The sequence below is a fragment of the Papio anubis genome, chromosome 10 (genome assembly GCF_008728515.1).
Source record: "Papio anubis isolate 15944 chromosome 10, Panubis1.0, whole genome shotgun sequence".
NCBI classification, from domain to species: domain Eukaryota; kingdom Metazoa; phylum Chordata; class Mammalia; order Primates; family Cercopithecidae; genus Papio; species Papio anubis.
Window position 1 is genome coordinate 18877915 of NC_044985.1, and position 18795 is coordinate 18896709.

The following is an 18795-nucleotide window of genomic DNA, read 5'->3' on the forward strand; positions in this document are numbered from 1 at the left end:
TAGGTCACCACAGACACAGCCTAGTGGTCTTTGGCCCATCTTCAGTAGTTGACAACTGACTTTTTAGGCAAAATGCCTCCTTTTGTGTAAAGGAGAGATGCCTGTCCCCACCTGCAGCCCCCAGTTCCTGCTTTAAGGCCAGCAAGCTGTCCCGAGAGGTCTCCTTGTAGATGAGTGAAATCCACCCAGAGAAACTCAAGTAAAAATATGGGGTGGGGTCTGGGAAGAGCTGCGTTTATTATAAGGATCCAGAGGGACCTGGGAATTTAGGATAGGGAACCACTGTGGATGGGATCGGAGCCAGAGCAGCTCTAGGCCCTAGTTTTTCTCCTCTGTCTCTCTGTTTTCTTTTCCCACTCTCTCTGGAAGTACTTACTCTCATTCTACTCCTCCTTTCTTTCTCTCTCTCTCTGTGTCATGCTTGCAGTGGTGATGTTTTGGTTGTAGTCACGTTCTTGGGTCGCTCTTATTACCGACTGCCTGTGTCTTCCCCTCTCCTTTAGCCCTTACTTGGTTCTTTTCCCACCCAACCCGCCAAAACTGGCAACCAGTTTCCTCAGAACTTGTTATCTGGCTTGTAATTGCCCAGACTTCAACGCTCAAATGACCTTTTTGCTCTAAAGCCAGTGGCCATCTGGCAGTAATCTCCCAGTATAAAGGATTCTGAGTTCCCAAGAGAGCATCTGGTTGGCTCCCCTTGCCTTCCTGAGCCTGCTACATCATTCCTGGGCTGCTGGCCAGCCTAGGATTGGGTCCCCTCAGGTCAGACACACCCTGGGCCGGTTAGCAGCCAGCAGTGGGGGCAGGGTAACAGAGCCCCCTGCCTACTTAACAGGAGCTGTGGGTGGAGGCAGGAGTTACCAGATACATCTAGCACAATGAACCATATCCTAGAACCCTTCAAACTAACATATGCCAGGTAGGTGTAAGCGTCTGTACTAATTTAAAAGTATACATTTCTAAGGTAATGAGTTCAGCATCTTGTGGCCATACCAGACATGGCATGGAATTAAACTTTCAGTCCCACTGTTCATTTTATTCATACATTAGGGTGGCAAGGGTGGTCTTGCTCATTGCAAACAAAGTCATCCTGGTGTATGAAATGAAGAATGTGGACTGTGCAGTTTTCCCAGTCATGAAGACTTTTGATACATCACTTGAAATGTTTCCCCTGAAGTTGAGGGTCTTTGGTAATATCACCAGGGCAGTGAATGGCAGAGACCAGATCATGAATTGCTTCATTTACAGACTGCCTCCGGGCTTCCCTGCACTCTGGCTGCTGATACCACACCCCGTGTCCCTTGTGGTCTTAAGTCACAAAACCAGCTATTAGATTTGCCTGGAGTGTCTGAAAACAGGCTTAGAATGAGGAAACCTTGTCCTACTTTTATACAACTGGAAAACATTACAGAACTTGACTTTTTGAAAATTTCCCAAAAAAAGGAAAAGAAAAACCCACAAACCCCAGCTTGTACAGTTTAGTTACAGGGAAACCCAGAGATAGAAAAAGTGAACTTGCTTCCACTTCACAGGTAGTTTTGCTTTAGAAAATGTGCCTCAAAATTCAGTGCCTACAAATAAAAGAAAAGGGGTTTGGTTTTGCTTCTAATACTGTAAGTAAAACTACTCTTGAATGTTTCGGAGCTCATCAAAATTGACATTTATTCTCTTTTTCTACTTTTATCTACCTGAGTATTCTCATTATCTCTCCAGCTGTGAGAAACTCTCATCTTCCCATGATCCCGATTTAGGTGGGATCCAGTTCTGACAACATGAGTTAATCATCACTAGAAACATTGGCAAGAGCTGGGGATGTTTGTATTCCTCTGGGACAGCTTAGCATCTCTGGGTAAATATTCCAGTCCAACTGACTGCCTTCCCCAGGCTGTCCTTCCCCAAACTTCCTCTCATAGAGGTAGGAAGAGCCAAAAGCAACTGTTAGGTCCCTGGTAATTTACAAAGCAAGGATGATACTTCAAAACAGTTGGCTATATAATGTATTTCTTCTTGCAAAATTATACCGTTGGTATTCAGTAATATGTTGACATATAATGTATTTCTTCTTACATAATTATATAATGGCCATATGACTGTTTATGTCCTCAAAGTCCAATCAGATTACTTTTTTTTTTTTTTTAATACTTTAAGTTCTAGGGTACATGTGCACAACGTGCAGGTTTGTTACATATGTATACATGTGCCATGTTGGTTGTGCTGCACCCATTAACTCGTCATTTACATTAGGCATATCTCCTAATGCTATCCCTCCCCACCCCCTCCCCACAATAGGACCCAGTGTGTGATGTTCCTCTTCCTGTGTCCAAGTGATCTCATTGTTCAATTCCCACCTATGGTGAAGACATGCGATTATTTGGTTTTCTGTTCTTGAGATAGTTTGCTGAGAATGATGGTTTCCAGCTGCATCCATGTCCCTACAAGGGCGTGAACTTATCCTTTTTATGGCTGCATGGCATTTCCATGGTGTATATGTGCCACATTTTCTTAATCAGTGTCACTGATGTATGGACATTTTGGGTTGGTTCAAGTCTTTGCTATTGTGAAAGAGTGCACTTAATAAACATCGTGTGCATGTGTCCCTTATAGCAGCATGACTTATAATCCTTTGGGTATATCGGTAATGGGATGGCTGGGTCAAATGTATTTCTAATTCTAGATCATGAGGGTCATACACTGTTTTCCATAATGGTTGAACTAGTTTACAATCCACCAACAGTGTAAAAGTGTTCCTATTCCTCCACATCCTCTCAGCACCTGTTGTTTCCTGATTTTTTAATGATTGCCATTTTAACTGGTGTGAGATGGTACCTCATTGTGGTTTTGATTTGCGTTTCTCTGATGGCCAGTGATGATGAACATTTTTTCATGTGTCTGTTGGCTGTATGAATGTCTTCTTTTGAGAAATGTCTGTTCATATCCTTTGTCCACTTTTTGATGGGGTTGTTTGTTTTTTTCTTGTACATTTGATTGAGTTCTTTAGAGGTTCTGGATATTAGCCCTTTGTCAGATGAGTAGATTGCGAAACTTTTCTCCCATTCTGTAGGTTGCCTGTTCACTCTGATGGTAGCTTCTTTTGCTGTGCAGAAGCTCTTTAGTTTAATTAGATCCCATTTGTCAATTCAGATTACTTTTAAAAGAAATTTTAGCAGTTTGATTGCCAAATTCCTGTGATCTGCATGTTAAGAACTCTGTGACCTCTAGTCTTAGAAGTTCTGGTCCATGACACAGGTTGTTATGCAAATGAAAGACAAAGAGAAATGTCTTCTGCTTGTTCTCCTCTTCAGAATAAGAAGATCTACTTGGACATTATTCACACATACATGGAAGTGCATGCAACTGTTTATGGCTCCAGCACAAAGAATATTCCCAGTTACGTGAAAAACCATGGTATCCTCAGTGGACGAGACCTGCAGTTTCTTCTTCGAGAAACCAAGGTAAAAATTCACCAGGAATGTGGTGTTCAGGTTAATGCCATTGGCTGTGAAAATGTGATCAGAATATTTCATGCTTGTTTTTTCAATGCTGCAATAAACTCTTTTGGCTATTTTGGGGCAGCAGTTTGCTAGACCAGTGGCAGCTGAAAAGTTAGTGAATTGTGGAATGAGATTGCTACGTTTGTCCATTGATTTATTCAAAAATCGTATTTACTCAGTGTTAGGTGTCAAGCAAGGGGCTAGGGATAAGGCTGCAAATGGAAAAGGTAAGGCCCTGCCTGGAAGGACAGACCTTCCAATACAGCAGCAGCTTTCATAGTAAGGCAGGGGTGCTGAACTCTCCCCCAACCCAGTCATCACCATTCAAGGAGTGGGTTTCCCAACCAGCTTTTCCTCATACCTCCTTGTTCACCAAGTACGCATTGGACAGTGAAGAAGTTCAGATGAGGGCAAAGTCCCTGTGGGCTCGGGAAGAAGAGCAAGCATCAGGAGAGATGCAAGAGATGAAAGATGGATGGAGTGTAGACACACCTGGCATGTGGGCCAGACAGGAATTAGAGTCAGGTGGTGGAGGTACAGATGGCATATTCAGGAAGGAGCTAGAAGCCAACCCAAGCTAGTCTAAGTGTTGAAAAATAGTGGAGGTAAAATTGGATGAGGGGATGTGAGGGTCTGATTGGCACAGATGGAGGCAGAGTTCAGACCATATGGTGGAGGTAGCCAGGCAAGCCCCTGAGGATCGTTTTGCTCAGCAGTAGCATGATGACCCGTTGCTTTGACACTGTAGGGAAGTCCACCCAGCGGTCTGTGTTCTTTCTGTAATTCTGCCATGGAAGTACCAAATGAAGTTCAGGAACTTGTGAAGAAACCAAAGTTTGGCCTTGAAGGGTTGACTGGCACTTCAGTGTATTAGATAAATTCCCTCAGGTTTATTAATAAGTTTTTGTTCATGAATTTCACAAATATTTATTGAGTAGCTGCAATGTGCTAGGCGTTGTACAAGGGTTGCAAGTGTGAAGAAGGCACGTGGATCTCTCTCGTGGTATGTCCTAAGCACAAGGAAGCTTATTGTCAGTAGTGGATTTCTCAGCTCTCGTCTCTGGCTCGCTTTGTTTTCATGTTCAAGGTAGGGGAGAGAGGTTGAGCAGGTGGACTTCTATGGCATAATCTCGATTGCCCAATCATCATGTGATACTGCATTTATAAAAAGTGTATTCATATATGCTAGCCTCTTTGATTCTTACAACAGCCTTAAGAGGTAGATAGAGCAGGTATTATTGTTAACTTTGTTTTGAACATGAGGAAATAGGCTAGAGACTTTGGCTTGCCCACAGTAAGCCAGGGCCGTCTTGGAGGTGGCCCTAACTCATGATTTTTTTAATTGCAAATTAAGGTTCTGCTAGCCCCTTGATGTACTGTCCTCATAAACACTCAAACTTAAGAATGCTTAGTGGACACCCACTAGCCAAAAGAATGTATATCTGCTCTTTGCCTCAGTTTCTCCACCTGTAAATGTATTTGATCCTTTCTATGTCCAAGGCATTTGTATGATGCCACGAATAAAATAATTTGACAGATTCTTTAGCTTATTGGGCAAAGAGCTGGTTTCTTTTAAGATTTTATTTCCTTCCAAGGTCATCTGTAGTCTGATGACTGTTTTTGATTATCCAGGAGTGAAGTGTGTTCTCTAGTTTTCACTCTTTGCTTTCCATCACCTTCTGTCTTAGGCTGACATTTTAGAATCATCAGAATGCCTGGGCCCTTTAATGGCAGTGCTATTTTTGCCATTTGCCTCATTTTACTTTTTTTCACATTGGATTGTGGAAAGAGCTCAAGCTCCTTTTAAAAACATTTGGCAGAGCTGGTTCTCAGCAGCATGTCATTACTGTCTCGCACACTTTTATTAACCCAACCTCATGAATGTCTCTCTCAGCTTTGCGAATTTTAAAAGAACCCTTACTTACCTACCATCCATTACCCTGTCAGAGAGTAGGAAATAGGCCAAAATGGAGATCACTGATGTCCAGGGGAGGACAAGAAAAGAGGCAGGGAAGGCCCAGGCCAAGATGTCCAAGTTTGCTTAATGAGCAAGGATTGCAGCCTCAGTTAAAGAGCACGAGGGGTATATGTTCATCCTTGAAAAACTGGGACCCAGTGTAGAGGATGTCACTGATCCCATTACCTATTGCCTGCTCCTTGAGTAGAGTATATTAAAATACTCTGAGTGGAATCATGGCTCAGACATTTGGCAAATATGACAAGGATGGGGCAGCATATCACTGAGACTCCCCTCACACCCGGCACATGGCCACAGGCTCCAAAATGTGTGAACCTTCAGCTTTGAAATAATGACATGAAAGACCAGTCAGGCTTTGCATCTATAACCCTTTCTGTCTCTGACTCCTTTCTCTGTGTCTCTGAGCAATTTAAAAGTGATTTATTCCAATCCACGTTGGAAATGGGGAACTGGAGCTGCCAAGAAGCAAATGTCTGCAGCATGAATGGGATTCACACACTTCTTGGACTTCTTACTGGTGCGAGAAGCAAGGCTGATCTCCTCAAGAGGGTTAGAGACAGAGATGATTGATGATTGATCAGCTTCTGACTCATTGTTTTTCTTTACAAGCCATCTGTGAATCTCTGCACCAAACTTAGGAAACCCTCTGCTCAGCAGAATTTTGTCCAGGCGTGCCATTGGGGTGCAAGTGTCATCAGTAGCCTCTTGCTTCAGGGGACCTGTGAAGATGGAAGGAATTGAATATAACACTATTTCTGGGGCTAAAAGAGCCAGGAAGTTGTTGGAATCTAGCAGACTCTTCTAATTGGGGTATAGATTTGGATGAATGAATTACTTATCACAGGACCACAGCCGAGTCATTCAGTCCAGCAAACCCCAGGAGTACAGTTTAAGCCAGCAAATCAGGACTCACTAGGGTGGCATGTTTTTATTTTTGGTTTAAATCTCCATCTCTTTTAAAGTGGCTTCTTTCTTCATCTTCCTGGTTTTAACCTCTTCATGTCCACCTCCCCTAGTCTTCCCTGTTTCATATATGATACTGAATAGTGCATTTGCATCTGCAACTCACTGAATGGTTTGTGAGCTGGACCAGTACCGTCCTTTCTACAGTTGAAAACAAATTCTGGCTGTGGGGAAAAAAACAGGCAAAGCTGCAGCTTCCACACGTGCTGTCGCTGTACCCCTTCTGTACCCAGACCTCCACTCATTCACCTCTCCAAGACTTGGCTGGGTCATGACGGTCCTGTTTCCCCATCATGTCAGCTTATCAGTTTACCTGTGGGACTCACCTAGGAGCCTGGGCAGGCCTGGCAAATATGCAGTGCTCCCTCTGACTCATCTTATCCTCATGAATGACTGTGCCACCCTGCCCCCCACTAACTATGTCTCTTCTTACTGAGCTTGGATGTGTCACAAAACCTGTCTGAGGCGGGTGCGGTGCAGTAGCTCACACCTATAATCTTAGTACTTTGGGAGAGGCCGAGGCGGGCAAATTGATTGAGCCGAGGAGTTCCAGACCAGCCTGGGCAACATGCAAAACCCCATTTCTACAAAAAATGCCCAAAAAATTAGCTGTACCTGGTAGCATTCACCTGTAGTTCTAGATTTTCAGGAAGCTGAAATGGGAAGATCACTTGAGTCCAGGAGGCTGAGGTTGTGGTGAGCTGAGGATACCTGCACTCCAGCCTGAGTGCCAGAGGGAGACCCTGTCTTTAAAAAAGGCTGTCTGAAAAACCCAGGGCTTGAGGCAGCAGACTCTCATGCAGCATGAGGGCCAAGGGCCTTTGCTTGTTCTATCCACAGGTGCATTCACAGTGCCTGGTTTATAAAAGGCATTTAGATGATTGTATAAAGAAGGAAAGAAGGAGCCAAAATGAAACACATTGACCATCTGGGATCTCTGAGATTTCCTCCTGTTATCATATTCGCTGCGCCTAGATCTCTTAGATCTCCTGAACTAGGGACACTACCCTTCTGATACCCCATGCCTGCCTGTCTGTGATGTTGCTTATATCTGCAGGCCCTGTGAGTGATAGCCCAAGAGCTTACTTCCTTAGGGGGAGCAGTCCTTCTATTTCTGTTACAGATACTGGTTCCCATTTGCCCTCAGGCAGCCAATTGAGGCAGGTTTCATCCTAGTGAGCATACTTCAAATCATTCCCATGCCATCTAGATGGGGAAAAAAATTAAATGAACACATCCATGCCTCCTTCCTTCCCCCTTAGCCATACATATATGTAGACTGAGGAGTGTACAGAGGTATGAGTCAGTAACCCTGTCTGACTTTCAGAGCAAAAGTGCATCCCCACACTCAAATAAATACATGTTCAACCTCTGTGCACAGAGACACTTGATTGCTGGAAAGATCCAGTCTCATAGTATTTATTATTTTGCTCTTTCATCCAGCAAGTAAGTATAATATTAAGTACTAGATATATTCTAGGCCTTAGTCTAGCCATTCTAGAGACAGTGATGACTCAAGCAGTTTTGCCAACAAGGAGCATACAGGTGTGCTGGAAGAGGAAAGCAGGTAACTGTAACAATGTGGATCGTACACAGGTAGAACTAGTCGTAATATGAAATAATGATACCAACATAAAACTTTACTGTCACGCTGAGTGGGGCCAACAGTTCAGTTGTGTAGAATGTGGTTCTGTGACTTGTGAAATCAATGTAGTGGATGGGGCAGTCCCATTCAGAGGACAGGAGCCACTGTCAGTCCCAGTTAACACCTCCATGCTATTGCAGTGCACCTGCGTATGGGATTTACCGTAACAGTAACAGCCATTATCTCTCCCCTTACCATGTGCTAGGCCCTATGCTAAGCCCTTTCTGTGTATTCTCTCTTTTCATCACAGAAATCTAGTAATCTTGGTACTGTTATAAACAGTACCACTTTAATGAAGCAGTCACTGAGGCTCCAGTCGTGAATAAGCCTGTTTTGCTGCCTCCGTGTTGGCAGCTGAGGGGTTGTCCTGGTGTGGAATTTGGGTGAGAGAGGCATGGTCAGGAAAGGGCCCTCCCAGGAGGTGATGCCTGAGTGGACTTTTAATGGTGAGCACTTGAGGCTGGCCTAGCTGAACATGTTCAGCATCTACAGGTTTAAATTTATGCAAATACTCTTTTACTCTCCCATCTCCAAGTTAATAAATTTACAATGTGAATTGTAATGTGTTTGATTTTTATATTGGGGCTTTCAGATGACCGAAACTCAGGAACTTTTTATCCTGATGCTGTTGTTTGTGGTTTGGGTTTTTGTTTCTGAAAGGGTATTTAGGTAGCTGGACATAATCAGCCGGCTGGTCTTCAGGAAATAGTCTTTGGTTTAGCAGCAGACTTTGACAAAAGTCTGCTTTGGGCATGTAAACATGCTTCGTGGGTCTTCTTTTCTTAGCCTCTGTGGCCCTTCTAGCTCTTCCCTAGAGAGTCTTCAGGTCATGTGAGTCAGGGGCTTGTGGAGCCCTTGGGAGGATAGAGCCAGCCTGGACGGGAGAGAGTTTGGCCACTGTTTATCCCTTCCTTAAGCATCAGGTACCTGAAAGAAGGCAGATGGCCAGAGAAGGGTCCCTTTGGGCTACATAAAAGCATCACATTTTGGGAAAATTGTTTTCTTCATACCCAGCCCTTGTCTCGGTTATTTTTAAGATATAAAAGGGATGCCTATTACCAAAAACATTAATGTAATGATTCCCAGTCATTGTATAAAAATAAGCAAAGCTTAGCAATAGCATGTGACATGTGGGACTGGCTTATGTGGCATTCACTGTAAACCATATCATCTCTTATCTCTCTCTTCTGATGAATGTCCCTCCCCCTTTTTTAGTACAGATACTTTATGAAACAATAAGAACTCATACATGCAGGTGCTGAGCATCTTGTAAACCCACAAACATAACTCCTGCACACCTAAACTCTGTCTAAATGATACAGGGCCGTAATATGCAGCTGTGTGAAGTTACATATGGATTTGAATTTGAGTGACTGATTATCCAACACTTACTAAGCGCCAAGACTTGGAATGAATCCTTTCCATGTACTATCTCATGTAATCCTCACAGCAACCCCATGAAATAAAGCAGTATTATTTTATACATGAAAAGACTGAGGTTTAGCAAGCTTGTTACCTGGACTAAGGCTCTATAAATAGAATAGATTTATAAATGGGCCTTAAAGAATCCATAGACAGAAGCATCTAGCAATTTGTCACAGTTACTAACCTAGGCAACGATGGAGCCAGGCCTGTGAAGCCTACAGTCTGACTCCAGAACCTGTGCTGTAAATTACCACATTGTTCCGGGCACTTTGTGCCAATAATGGATTCATCAATTCATTTGGTGAACCGGGAGTGATTCATTGCTCAGTTTCCCTCTAGAGTCACCATGCCAACTTCACTAATTAAAACTGGCCAGAAAAGTATGTGTTGTGTGTGTGTTTCCTATTTAGGATTATCCTCAATGTTCCGCATCAAGAGTGAAACTGACCAAGCCCATGGATAAGAACCCCCTTTATCCATGTTTAAAGGATTCTTTAAGTACTCCACTTAGCAGTTTAAAACAATTGTGTCTTCTTTCACAGAGTGGGAAAAATCTGAGTGGTTTTACTAGACCCTTTATGGATATGTAGGAACGTCCCAATCCTATACTGTGAAGAAAACGTATGGTGCTTCATCTGTTCTCTCTGCTTAGCATTAGTTCAAAAATTTAATCCTAGATCCCACAATCCTTCTATGTAGAAATACTCACTGATGGAGCTGGAGTTGCAGCCATGGAGATATTTTGTCATCTGGAATATCCTCATTAGATTCTGGGCTTCTGAAGGCCAGGTGAAGTATAAATAAAATATGGCCAGTTTTCTCCGGCAGAGTTAAGCCTTGGCACTTGAGAACATTCTGGCAGTGTGTCTCTTGCCTCCTTGCTAAGGAAATTGGTAAGCAGGCAGAATAGCAGGGAATTAGGGGAAAAGCAGTTCAGTGTGATTAAGGTGCCAGTGTGTTGCAAAACCATAAGTGCAAGGAAGTTTACAGAGTGCTGTTTGGTGGTGGTGAACTCTCTCCATCTATTGTGTTTTCATTCAAACCTCAGATGTGCTATTTGACCTTAATACATCTGCTCCATTGTAATGTCACAGGTAATAAGCACACAGGAAGCAAGAAAAAAATTGCTTATTGACTGAAGTGACAAAAAAACTGTTATTTTGGTGTTTCCAAATAATGTATTTCCTACAGTCCTACTTGTGTGACAAAAACACTCATTGCCAGGAAATTATGTTGTATTTGCTTAGGCTTCATTCTAAACATATGAGGCTTGGGAGAGTTAACCTAAAGTTTTTATTTTATGTGTACTGAGATATTCTGGTGCCCACAGGGCAGAAGAGATGGTTCATATTGTTATTCAGATATAATTAAACCTAGGTCACATTCAAGTCCATTAAGCAACAGCCTCATCCTTTTAATTAATGGGTTCAGATTGGTTGGTCTAAAGAAGCTAATTAAATTTTTCCCAAGATTTTCTGTTTAAATAGACAAACATTGTGCTGCTTACATTTCCTCCAGAGTTGTTCTTTGAAATTTAGAGTTGGTGAAGGTATCCACACTTTATGGCAGGCCCTGATTTTCAGAGGTCAGGAAGCACTGTGGATTATCTGACTAAACCTGCAGAGATCCTGATCTGCATCTTCTAGCACTTTTCTCCTCAGTCAGAAAGATCTGGACTCCCTGTGCTATCTTATGTCTAACCATGGCCTGACAGAGGTCATTTGTTTTCCGCTGGAGAGCCAGCACATCCTCTCCAGAGTCTGATAGGAGAGGGCAAATCACAGAGATCACAAGTCTGATGGATAACAACCCTGGATTCTTCATATTCCATAAAGCTGGGATATCGTGGGACTAGTACATCCCACTGTTTCCCTCCGTTTCATCTGCAGCAGTCAGATCTCCCCCACCCGTGAGCCACATGCCCAGGCCACACCCTATAGTTAGAAGTTCTCTCTGACAATCTGCTTTCTGTTAGCTGTATAATAAGAGTAAGATGCAGAGCAGGAGCTTCCGAATTGTAGTAGAACTTTCCCTTTATCCTACAGCTTCCAGGCTCCGGGCTACCATGTTTTCCTCACCACCACCCCCACCCGTGATCTCCTGTGGTTCTGCTGCCCAAGGGCGAAATGACCCAGCCAGTATTAGGGGCTCTGCTGACCTCTCAAAGCTTCTTTTCTTCCCAGCTCCCTGCCCTGTGGACGTCTCTGGCATTGTGATCACGCAGTTTGCAGGAAATGAAAGTTTATTCTTTCAAAAAACCAAAAAGATTGAGTACCCTATTGTGTGCAAAACAAAAGTAAATAGGTCCAGAAAACCTGAGATGTTAGTGCTTTGCCCCAGAATTCCTTCAGGAGCTACCTGGTTCTCCAGTATGTCACTCATGGGCTGTGCTCAGGGTTGGCCGCACCCTCCAGCTGAACCTTTCTAAACGATCAATTAGAGCAGCTGCAAAGCTGGTGAGGAGGGGATTGCTGTGAAAAGACCTAGGGAAAAAGAGAATCAAGCTTGTAGCTAAATCTATTTGAGCCATCTCCTTTATTCTCAACGCCTGGCCTTGTGGTGGGTGATGCTCTGTGTGATGGCAGAAGGAAAGGATGCCCTGGGGCCCAGTTATCTTTTCTCACTTAATGTGCCCCTGGGGGCTGGAACAGAACAAGCTCTTTGATGTGGGTAAGGAGGACACAGCTTCATCCAGCCCAGGCCTGGATCCTGCCCATCAACAACCTGCAGTTATCCAGCAGTGCGAAATGCACCCACTGTGACAGCATGTGCCGAGGCATTTCTGGGAGCAGTTATTTCATCTTTGTACCCAGGAAATCAGCACCACTGAACTGCAGCTCGTCCCCTTTGTCATCGTGGCTTCCAGCTGCTGTGGTTGCTCTGAGAACTCTGAGAGCAAGTTGTTGCTGCCATCTATGGTCTGTCTTGGGGGAAGCACATGGTTTGCCTGCTGGAGAGGGAAGCAGCTGCTTTGCAAATTCGTCAACACAGCACAGTCTCTCCCCTGTGAGGGTAAAATCAACACCAAGATGTTGGTGTCCCCAGTGTAAACCCCATTATGAAAACCTGTGTTTACTGACCTACCATCATTTTAAAGCAGTTCCATTTGAACTGCAATCAAACCTCCAAGTGACCTTTCTGTCCCTCCGCCCAGCATTCCTGAAAGGGCCTATTGTTTCTTTGGTTCAATGAAGAAACCTTCTGTGTAGTTAAGCAAGTGTTTTTCCAGTCCTGTCTCCTGGTGAGTTACAGAAAGATTATTGTTGGGTCGTGGTGGTTTTTCTTTTAATACTCCAACCTCCCTACCCCCCTGATACCTAGACACTTAATTTTTTACTTCCTTTAGTGGAGGAGAGCATAGTGAGTTGAGCAGCTTTGTGGGGCCTTTAAAAGTTCGTAGTTTTTCAGATCCTGGTGTAAGCTGAATTCTCTCTGCCTCACCCCCAGGGCCTGGGAGCCTTCCAAAGTGAGGCGTCCACTCGGGAATGGGCACAGAATCGCCGCCTGCAAGCCGGGAATGCCTGTCCTGCCTGATGGCCCTGCCTGATGTGTTCATATGCTGTATGGTTTTCTGTCTTACAGTTATTTGTTGGACTTGGGTTCCCTTATGAGGGCCCGGCTCCCCTGGAGGCTATCGCAAATGGATGTGCTTTTCTGAATCCCAAGTTCAACCCACCCAAAAGCAGCAAAAACACAGACTTTTTCATTGGCAAGCCAACTCTGAGAGAGGTAAGCATCTATCAAAATTATTCCACTTTGAATAATATGAATAATAGCTATTTATTGAGTGCTAATGTGGGCATTAACTTCATTTAACATGGTTGGATGAGAGGCTGAGGGTGTGGAGGCTCAGAGAGAAAAATGACCCGATCACGTCACCTTGCGAGTTAGGGGCAGGATTTGAATCTACTTCTGCCTTCAGCAAGTAAGGGATTTTTACACTCTACCCCCACTCTAGCTTATTGTAAACTCAGACATTCTAGCCTTCTGATTATAGCTGAACTCTGATTTTCTGAATGTTTGAAGTTTAGGGAGTGAGATCAACCGGTTAGTATATATTTGTGAAGAATCTGCTCCCCATGATGGGCTTTGGAGAATAAAAAGTGGACTGTGGGAGTTTGCAGAGAACCATCAGCCTCAGTATACCATACGTATCATGGATAATTGAAGTAATTTTTTTTCACCCACCATTCCAAGAAGTAATCCTGCCATTGCTAGAACCATTTGCAGAAACCTCATTTGAATTGCCCTCAGAGATCCTGTTGAAAATCTGCAGTGTGTGATGAATCACCATTGAGGGTAGTCGGATTTGATTTAGGGCGATAACCAAAAGTCTTTTACCTGTGAGTGATCAAACTGGGTGTTTCTGCATCTGCTCAGAAATAGGTGTGTGCAAGAAATCATAAGATAGATTTTCTGATTATTTCTGTGTAGTTAGTAGTAAGTGGCTCTGCAGGCAGCTTATGAAGGGAAGTCATAGCAGCATCCTCGTCATTCAGGGCCTTGGGGGGATTACATTGATTAGCATCCCTCCCATGGCATATCAATGTAGAAGGACAGTTTATAAAACATACATTTTTCAATTCTGCTTTTAAACCCTTCTGAGTCATTTTCTCTCCCATGTAGTATATAAGATGCATTCTCAATGATTATTTTTTATTGATCAGTCAGAAACCTTGACAATTGATAGAACTGATTATTTTGAGAGTTATTTTTCTCTGACCCTTCCTGTCATTGGTGAAATGGCCAAAGAAGAGAGAAGATCAATAATATCCATAGTTTATCTATAAAAGGTTAATCTGTGGCCCAGATAACCTCTGACAAGGGTTACGTGTGTGCGCGCGGGTGAGTGTGGTTTTTTTTCCCCCTTCTGCTAGAATAATAAATTTGAATTCTTCATTTGGGGAGTGGTTTTGTATTCAGAGGTCAGTTTGTTCATTCATAACTCAGCAGAACTTAATGTACATATCTGTGTGCTAGGTGCTGTTGGAAGTGCTAGGACACAGAGACCGGGGAAATTCAGTCTGCCGTGAACCTATTCTTTTGAAAAGTTTAAAAAGATGCTGCCTAGCAGTGAAAATATCTGTTTAGGAATCTCTGCTTTAGCAGGTGACTGACTTCTTTGAAACTTCGGAGTTTGGGGTGGAAAAGAAACTAGTAAATGATCCCTCGAGTTTTTTGACAAAAAATATATTTAAGGTGTACACCTTGATGTTTTGATAAATACACACATTGTGAAATAGTCATTACAATCAAGCTAATCTATCACCTTACATACTAAATAGATTTTTTTTTCCATGGTAAAAACACTTAAGATCTCCTTTTCTGGCAAATTTCAAGTATGCAATACAGTATTGTTAACTGTGGTCATAATGCTGCACAGTAGCTCTCCAGGACTTACTCAACTTGTATAACTGAAACTTTGACCAACATCTCCCCATATCCCCATGCACCAGTCTCTGGGAATCACGAATGTATTCTCTGCTTCTGTGAGTTCAACCGTTTTATTGTGAGTTGAACTGTGAGTTCAACTAGGCTGGTCTGCATGTGGAATCATGCAGAATTTTCCTTCTGTGCCTGGCTTATTTTACTTAGCATAACATTTTCCACATTCATCCATGTTGCTGCCAGTGATGGGATTTCCTTCTTTTGCAGGCTAAATATTTCATGTGCACATAATTTATCCATTCAGCCACTGAAGGCCACTTAGTTTGTTGCCATATCTTGACTATTATGAATAATGCTGCAGTATACACGGGAGTGCAGATACCACTTTTAACATAGTGATTTTAATTGCTTTGGATATATACCCAACAGTGGGATTGCTGGATTATGTGAAGTTATATTTCTTATTTTTTGAGGAACCTCCATTTTCTTTTTCGTTGATGGCTGTAACACATTACATTTTCACCAGCAGGGTACCAAGGTTCCCTTTTTACCACATTCTTGCCAGACACTTGTTATCTTTTGTCTTTTTGATAAAAGCCATTTTAACAAGCATGAGGTGATATCTCCTTGTGGTTTCGATTTGCATCTCCCAGATGATGAATGATGTTGAGCACCTTTTCATGTGTTTGTTTGCCTTGTGTATGTCTTCTTTTGAGAAATGTCTTCAGGTTATTTGCCTATATTTTAATTTGCTTGGTTGGGTTTTCTTGCAGTTGAGTTGTAGGAGTTCCTTGCATAGTCTGGGAATTAACCGCTTATTAAATATGTGGTTTGCAGGTATTCCATAGGTTGCCTTTTCACTCTATTGATTGTTACCTTTGCTGTGCAGAAGCTCTTTAGTTTGATACAATCTCAGTTGCCCGTTTTTGCTTTTGTTGCCTGTGTTTTTAGTATCATACCCAAACATCATTGCCCAGACTAGTGTCAAAAAGCCTTTGCACTGGTTTTTTTCCTAGTAATTGCGCTGTTTCAGGTCTTATATTGAAGTCTAAGCAATTTTGAATTCATTTTTATAGATAGTGTGAGATAAAGATTTAATTTCATTCTTACGCATATGGAAATCAAGTTTTCCAAATATTATTTATTGATGACGTTGTCCTTCTCCATTGTGTATTCTTGTCAGCCTCGTTGGGAATCAGTTCTTTTCTGGCTTCTCTATTGTGTTCCATTGGTCTATATGTCTGTTTTTATGCGAAAATCACCTATACATTTTAATTTAGGTCTAGGAAATCTCTAAGGTTCTACTTCTGCCCAAATTGTAGATATTATTTGTAATTTTCCATGTTTGTTTAATATTTTGAGATAAAGTATATACAACATAAAGCTTACCATTTATGGTTAAAGTTTTTTAACCATTTTTAAGTGTACAATTCACTGGCATTAAGTATATCTGCAATATTGTGCAACCATCACCGCTATTCATTTCCAGAACTTATTCATCATTCTAAACAGAAATTCTGTAGCCATTAAACAATAACTCTCCATTCTCCCCACTCCTCAACCCCTGGTAAACCTCTCTTCTACTTTGTGTCTCTGTGAATTTGCCTATTCTAGGTACCTCATGTAAGTGGAACCATATAGTGTCTGTCCTTTTGTGTGTGGCTCACTAACTTGGCATGTTTTCAGGGTTTGTTCATGTTGTAGTATGTTTCAGAATCTCATTCCTTTTTATTTTTTTGGAGACAGGATCTTGCTCTGTCACTCAGGCTGGAGGAGTGCAGTGGTGTGATCATGGCTCACTGCAGTCTCAAACTCCTGGGCTCAAGCGATCCTTCTTCCTCAGCGTCCTGAGTAGCTGGGACTACAGGTGTGTGCCATGACACCTGGCTACTCTTTTTATATTTGGTAGAGATGGGATCTCACTGTATTAACTAGGCTGGTCTTGAACTCCTGGACTAAAGCGACCTTCCCAAGTAGCTTGGGATTACAGACACACCCCACCACACCCAGCTAATTAAAAAAAATTTTTTTTTTTGCAGAGACAAAGGTCTTACTATGTTGCTCAGGCTGGTCTCCAACTCCTGACCTCAACCTCCCAAAGTGCTGGGATTATAGGCATGGGTCACCATGCCTGGCCTATGTCACTCCTTTTTATGAATATATATATACACACATTACTTTTTAAAGGCTGACTAGTCCATTGAATATATATATAAATCATTTTGCTTCTTCATCTGTTGATGGACATTTGGGTTTTTTCACCTTTTGCCCATTGTAAAGCTACTGTGAACATTGGTATACAAGTATTTTGAGTCTTTGCTTTTAATACTTTGAGGAATGTACCTACAAGTAGACTTGCTAGAATTTACTTTTTACTTTGAAATAATTTTACTGGTACAGAAAATTTGCAAAAATAATACAGAGTTCATGTAGCTGCTTCTTATGGCAGCTTCTACAAAACTGCAGTACAGTGGTCAAAACCAAGAAATTAACATTGGTACCATAGTATTATCTAAACTACAGACTTTATTTGGACTTCACCAGTTTTTCCAGCAAGATGCTTTTTCTGTTCCTGAATCTGATTCAAGACCCACATTGCATTTAATACTCATGTCTCCTTAGTCTCCTCTGATCTGTGCCAATTCAGTCTTTCACTATCACCCATGACCTTACCACTTTTAAGGAGCACAGGTCAGCTTTTTGTACACTGTTTCTCAATTTGCATTTGACCGATGTTTTCCCATCAGTCAAATTTGAAGTTAGGCATTTTTGGCAAGAATATCCCAGAAGTGATGTATCCTTCTCAGAACATCACGTTAGGGGGCATATGATGTCAATATGCTGTACTGATTGATCCCAGGTTTCTCCACTATGAAGTTACTCTTTTACTCTTTTCTCTGTAGTAGGGGTAATACTTTGGGGCTATGTTAGAATATCCTGTTTATCTTCAAACTTTTGTATCATATAGCAGTGGATTTGTATAGTATCACATACTATACAAATAAGTACAGTATTTATTGTATCATATAGGAGTGGATCATGTCTGCAACAGTTATTACTGCAGTATTCTGATGGTGATTTTCTGATTCCCTCATGATTTTTTAAATGCATGAAAAGCAAAGAAGCCTATCTCTTTTCTTACTGCAGTTTCTGTATACAAGCCTTTGGGAAATGAATCAAAAGTAGCTGAGATTAAGTTGGCAACTGACACGTTTTTGTTAAAACTGACTCTAAAGGTTTTAATGACACAGTGGCCACTGGGTATTTTTTTCCCGGGAAAAAAAAAAAATTAGGACACTCTTAAACACAATCTGAACATTGCCCTGTGAATGATGTAATGTTACATGGATCAGATCAGCCAGTGTGAAGTTATCAAGAAAAGCATTTCATTGTTTTCTGTCAGTTGCCATCATTTTGTAATTTACTTTTTGCTGAGGTCATGTGAGGTTTTCATTCTTTATGTTGTAAGAAGAGAATAAGCACTGGGGCTGTCACACGGGCATTTGGTTCCTCCTGTCCCTTCATCCCTTCAGATGATTCCACCAGCCCTTAAATGTGACTCTATTAGAGAAACCGTGGGATCCTTTCAATAGTTGCTCAGCAAGTGACCTCACACAGATGACTCCATCAGTCCTAGGCTCCCCCAGGAGGGCAGGATGCAGAGGGAAGTTGACAGGTGTTTAATGCATCCCCGCAGGGTGGTACTAGTTGCTGCATTGGGAGAATTCATCCATGTACATTTCCTGTTTTCCAGGAGCTCCAAATCTGATATGAAATAGTTATAGGACAAAAGCATAATCAGTGGAAGTGCATGAAGAAATAGCTAAGTGAATTCAGGAGGGGAGTGAACTTGGAGTTGTGCTGGGTGGAGGATGTGCAGGGTTAGCTGCGAAGGGGATAGTGGA

At 42.2% G+C, this 18795-nt stretch overlaps 1 protein-coding gene across 7 annotated transcripts in view; it reads left to right on the forward strand.

The window, feature by feature from the left end:
- MGAT5 (alpha-1,6-mannosylglycoprotein 6-beta-N-acetylglucosaminyltransferase) overlaps positions 1-18795 on the forward strand; it is a 326803-nt gene that overhangs the window by 277262 nt on the left and 30746 nt on the right. For all 7 annotated transcript variants that reach the window (XM_021924279.2, XM_021924276.2, XM_021924275.2 and 4 more), the window contains 2 exons: positions 3303-3452; positions 13085-13231. In XM_021924279.2, coding sequence (XP_021779971.2) covers positions 3303-3452; positions 13085-13231 — 297 coding nt within the window. The remainder of the gene's footprint in view (positions 1-3302; positions 3453-13084; positions 13232-18795) is intronic.